The sequence below is a fragment of the Chiloscyllium plagiosum genome, chromosome 7 (assembly GCF_004010195.1).
Source record: "Chiloscyllium plagiosum isolate BGI_BamShark_2017 chromosome 7, ASM401019v2, whole genome shotgun sequence".
Classification (NCBI taxonomy): domain Eukaryota; kingdom Metazoa; phylum Chordata; class Chondrichthyes; order Orectolobiformes; family Hemiscylliidae; genus Chiloscyllium; species Chiloscyllium plagiosum.
Genome location: NC_057716.1, coordinates 65,372,388 through 65,378,387, shown reverse-complemented (window position 1 = coordinate 65,378,387; position 6,000 = coordinate 65,372,388). Strand labels below are relative to the sequence as shown.

At 39.6% G+C, this 6,000-nt stretch overlaps 1 protein-coding gene across 1 annotated transcript in view; it reads left to right on the top strand.

The window, feature by feature from the left end:
* Window positions 1–6,000, top strand: part of abcb11a (ATP-binding cassette, sub-family B (MDR/TAP), member 11a) — an 84,248-nt gene that overhangs the window by 9,775 nt on the left and 68,473 nt on the right. The window contains exon 2 of the mRNA XM_043693934.1: window positions 2,072–2,190. Coding sequence (XP_043549869.1) covers window positions 2,115–2,190 — 76 coding nt within the window. The 5' untranslated portion in view covers window positions 2,072–2,114. The remainder of the gene's footprint in view (window positions 1–2,071; window positions 2,191–6,000) is intronic.

Genomic DNA, 6,000 nt, shown 5'->3' with positions numbered 1-6,000 from the left:
TTTGCCCTGAAACTACCTGTCCGCTCCACCCTCCACTCTGATCTATCATCATCACCCCCCAACCTGCTTCTACCTATCACCTTCCAAGATACCTTTCCCCCAGCCCACACCCCCTCCTATTTATCTCTCAGCCCTCTTCTCTGCGCTCTCCCCACCCGCAGCCCCCATATTCCTGATGAAGGGCTCATGGCCAAAACATCAAATCTCCTGCTCCTGAGATGCTGCCTGACCTGCTATGCTTTTCCAGTGTCACACTTTTCGACTTCCAACTGTTCCACAATCTAATCTTTCATAAAATCTTTCCCAACAACCGAAGTTTGCCTAACTAGCCTGTAATTTTCCATCTTCTGCCTCCTTCCCTTCTTAAACATGGTTGTTATGTTAGCCATTTTAGTGTCCTGGAGACTGATCTTTAATTCCTGGAGATTTTAGGTCATTCTTGAAGTATCGGTAACCCTCTGTGTCATGGCTAAACGCAGAAAAGAAGAACCTTTTACTCTATGGTTTGATATAGCTATCATGACTCAGGGAAGGAGCACAAGAAGGTCTAAAATAAATGTTCTTTACTGCAGACATAGCATCACTGTCTGGATGTATCAGACAGCTCTGTGAGCAGCAGTATGTTATTATGTCTGTGAATCTGGTTTAGATTAATGATTAATGTGGTGCATTCTAGGAGTTTGTTATTCTCTCTGATCTCTTAATTCCGTTCCAAGACACTGTGTCATGTTAGCCATTTTATTACTATTTTTGTCACATAGTAAGTTCTTTCATTTTTACAGTCATTTGTACAGATATCCTACAGTAAAGAACAAGCTCTGTGTTTAAACATATCATCAAGGACTTTACACAGGACCAGGGAACCTTCTCTTTCTTATTGTAGAAAAAAAACTACTATTTCACTTTGTTATCAGGGTTCAATGTATGCCATAGGACATCAGTTTTTATATTATGCATGATCTCTTGGCTGAAAAAGGCTGGTGTGTGTTCATCCATCTTCCGATGTAGTAACTAGACATCTTGATTTTGCTGGGATGGTCCTAGTTTATCATTACATATCCTGGTGTCTCAACAATTTTTCCAAAATATAGCTCAGTTGTCCCAATTTTTATCTTTTGCAAACATAAATTTGGGGTGTGGTGAGAAAATAATTAAGAAAAGTTACCTTTCTTCCTGTAAACACCTATTACATTGCAGTGAACCTGTATCCCTCTTCCACCCAGAGTCATCAAGAGACTCGCCACTATCTTTTTGATGTCAATAGTTCCATTACTGATGATGCCTTTTAAATGATAGACAGAATAGTTTACCAAATCTGGCTGGATACGTTCTGGGAGATGTAATTTTACTGTACATGGCAATCATCATTGAGCCCACCTTCCATCAGCTTTTCAGTGTGCCCCAATTTTGAATTCTCAAAATCTAGCCACCCTATCTTTTAACTCTACATAAGATGGCAGCAATTGGAGAATCAGCATAAATGAGACCACAAGTGATACGATGCCATTTACAGACCGCTCCTAATAAAGGCAATTAAAATTCTCCAAGCTAGTTCTTTAACAGTACCCCATTTTCATGATCATTTTTGCATATTTGTGGCTGGTGCTCCTCCATAAAACACATTCTTACAGCAGCTACCATTCAGCTTTGGCACAAAAAAGTCATTTTTAAAATATTTCATTGTGTTATTCTCCAACAAATTCTGAGTGCATGATAGCTGGACAAATGAAGCTTATTTTGCTTAAATGGTTACTTAGCTGCTTATAATGATTACTTAGCTGTTTATAATGGTTACTTAGCTGCTTATAATGATTACTTTGCTTCTTCTTTCACTCTCAGTGACAAAATCACATATTCAGAAGATATACATTTCAACCCACACACTTCTATGCTTTTGTTAGTGGGTTTTAAATTACCAGATTGTGAAGATATCTCTTGCTCCTTTACTCAGAGAGACTATGGTCATCTAAAATTATGCTGTAATGTAAATTTTGTCACACATTTTTTCAAACTGTTTCCTCGCTATGGAAAGCTTAGTGCATGTGCTTAAATGTTTTCTCACTGTTTTCAGCCAATCAAGAATTCAATACCCCGTGAAAGCAAACGTTTAGAAAATGTCAAGCCCTGTTGTCCTGCGTCGCTTTCAAAGCCTCGGTGAAGACAATAAGGCATTTGAATCTGACTATCTAGGTAACAAGACCTTTTAGAAGTAACTTCTTTATTTCCATTAAAACTATGATTGAACAACAACTCATAGAAAAAGTACACCCGATAATTCTAAAAATCTGTAATAGTAAAATATTTTGCTGATATTTTTTCTGTAATTCTGGTTGGAGCAGAATTTCTGTGGTCATAAGTTGTAAGGTGCAGTCCATTTGACTCATTAAGCCTTGTTCCACCACTCAATGAGATCATAGCTGACCTATTTTGGCCTTAGCTGCATTTTTCTACCTGCCCCCATAACTCAATCCTTTATGAATTTAAACATCTGTGTAACTTAGCCTTGATAATATTCAACAATTTGGCCTCAACAGCTCTCAGGAGAATTCAAATGACTAACAACTCACTGAGAAAATAAATTCCACCTTATCTCAGTTGGGGAGAAATGTAAAGAAGAATCTTGAGTTCCATATTTAGCAGTATGATTGATGTTTATTCATAGCTCTTTTACCCTGCAGCATGGGAAATGTTCTTAAAACAGTGTCCACTGAACATTCTGGACCTCTCAGTCAAGTATAGCATTTTTATACATTTTGTGTTACAATAATTATATGCAACATCGATATCACTATTAGTTGTGTTCTCCCAATCTATACATCCAATCCTGTAAATACATGATCAATGATGGACATCTCTATGGACAGCCCTAAGCTCCCCATGATGTTCACCAAGGCTTGGGATCTTACAATGTACCCCATTAATTTACATTCCAATGTTATTGGTTATACTCTTTCTTAGACATTTGCTAGACTTGCTTATCTCTACGGACTGTCTGAATTTTGTTATTCATTGTATTCATTGCTATCCTTATCAAATTCTGTTACCCATCTTATATTTCCCACTTTCCTAATCACAGGAGACACAAAAAGATGCTAATTCCTACTAATTGCTATAATATTCATCAGACCAATTCTAATATAAGGTTAGTTATATGTAAAATTAGGTCCCACACCTAATGTGTAATAGCTAATTCTTTAGCTATTGAGTTGTGAGCAGTTTTTGTCCAACCTGACCTTGAAAGGTTGGGTAAATACTGTCTCTCTATCTTGCAGTTGCAACAATAACTCATTTTATTCACATGCTGTCTTCTAAGATGAAATTTACTGTCTCTACTCTAAATATTTCTACACTAACTCTTTTACTTACTAAGATAATATCTATTCCATTGATAAGACTGAAACTCAATCACATTCATAGTTCAAGAAACTTATCTTGTTCTGCTTTTAATTTATCATTTGTCTCTGTTATTGTGAGATCATACTTTTCTTTCAATTCTTGCGAAACTACAAACATTGGGCTGTCTGTTCCCAAACATGTCTTATCAGACTGTCTCTTACAGACATCTGCAGTTGTGGTTTGCACAGAACTCCTTGTACATTAAGTTATTAGATTTATTGTTCTGCTGAGACTTTGTTACCTTGGATTTATCTTCTTCTCAAAGCTGCATTGTCCTACCTTATGATCTTATTTCAATGTTATACCAGGCAAGCTAATTCTGTTACTGCAGCTGAAAGTTTGCTCTGCCAAATTTATACTAACTAAAAATCCACAGGCAGCTATCTTGTGCCACCTCTGGCCATAGGCTGCCCCAACAAAATCCCTCCCCTTTGTCCTTGGCCCATAAGCCAAGTTGGCCTATGTCTTAAGGAATACTCGAATCTGATACTAGTACCTGTACCTCTAATCTATGCCATCTATTCTTCCATTTCTGGAACTGTCTTTTAACAATGCACATTAGTATGCTCAATATAAATAATACAACAAGTTGTACTGTTACCACCAGATGAGATATAATCCAAATTCAATGATGGATTTCTGTATTCAGGTCCCAGTCCCACACTTGGTCCCACAAACTGGGTTCTCTCAGGCTCTCATCTGATTGATCCACATGGACCTTGATTTTCTTCATGCGTTAAGACCACTTGTGGCTGATTTCTTTAGTTTCTGCTGAAGGGTAGGGAATAGGTGGCAATTTTGTGGTGACATCCTGCAATATCTCTTGGTCTGTGTCTGCGTGGTGGACTTTGAGATCTTCCTGAAGAATAGGTCTTTCTCTGGCATCAGTAAAGTTTGTGTGCAATTCTCATATAAGCCAAGGCCATAATCAATAAGCTTTTGTCTCATCAGTACCTCTGGACATGCCCAGTGATTCCCTCCACTGTGACACTGTGACAAGTCCATTCCTGTCTTCATCACAATCACATGAGTTGGGGGTCATTTTAGCAATATTCAGATCCCCTCATGGAGTATGCCTATGTTGTGGGCCTTCCTTAAATGGTATGTACAGTTGACCTCATTGCTAGATATGTATATTACCATTCCTATATAGCAGCCACCTTTATCATCATCACGGGTACCCAGTATGCCAATAGCATGGGTTAAAATCCTGAGGTGGTCTGGAGGTGTCTTCTCCCCTACTTATTTCCTCAGTTGTTCACCTGATACCCAGTCTGGCACTTGGCACAGGTCTAGTTGTAACTGATCACTGTATAGCTTGTACTGATCATTGTGACTAACCAGCTCGTATAGGTTGCACACATCTGTGCCTTGTGCTCTTCTTGAGATTTGTTCAATAATCAAAATAGTTGTATTCTGAAGGGGTTTCAAAATCTCTATGGCATCCAGAATAAATTAAGAGAAATCTCATCCTAACTGACTCACTTTCCTTTCGCCCTCATATCTGCTGCTTATGATCCTGTGCATCTTTTGCTTACTGACACAAAAGAACTGATCATTGACTTCGGGAAGAAAGAAGGAGGACACATCCATATCTACATCTAGGGAGCTGAGATAGAGAGGGTCAAGGAGAAGGGCTGAAAGTGTGTTGCTGGAAAAGCGCAGCAGGAGAGGCAGCATCCAAGGAGCAGGAGAATCAACGTTTTGGGTATGAGCCCTTCTTCAGGATTCTCCTGCTCCTTGGATGCTGCCTGACCTGCTGCGCTTTTCCAGCAACACATTTTCAGCTCTGACCTCCAGCATCTGCAGTCCTCACTTTCTCCTAGGGTCAAGGAGAAGGTCAAGGTCCTCAGAGTGGCAATAACCTACAATCTGTCCTGGTCCTCCCATGTAGATGCAACAGTCAAGAAGGCACGGCAACACCTCTTCTTCCTCAAGCAACTCAGGAAATTTGGCATGTCCGTAAGAACACTTATCAACTTTTACAGGTGAACCATAGAAAGCATTCAAACTGGGTGCATAGTAGCCTGGTGTTTCTGATGAAGGGCTTTTGCCCAAAACTTCGATTTTCCTGCTCCTCGGATGCTGCCTGGCCTGCTGTGCTTTTCCAGCACCACTCTGATCTAAACTCTGGTTTCCAGCATCTGCAGTCCTCACTTTTGCCTGGTATAGCAACTGCACTTCCCAGAACAGTAATAAACTGCAGAAAGTTGTGTGCACAGCCCAGACCATCATGCAAGCCAACCTCCCATCTATGGACTTCATTTACACTTCTCATTGCAGTGGAAAGGCTGCAAACGTCATCAAAGACCCCTCCCACCCTGATAATGCTCTCTTCCAATCTCTTTCATCAGGCAGAAGATTCAGAAGCTTGAACACATGAAACAACAGATTCAAGAACAGCTTCTTCTCTGCTGTTAGGAGACTGCTGAATGGACCTCTATAGCTTCAATAATGTTGATTTTGCTAACATTAATCTTGCTTTGTGAACTTTCTGTGCAGCTGTGACCTTGCATGCCTCACTCTGTCTAAGCACCCTATGATTGTATGTCCTTGTTTGCTATGATATGGCTGTACTGCTCACAAAACAAAGCTTTTCACTGT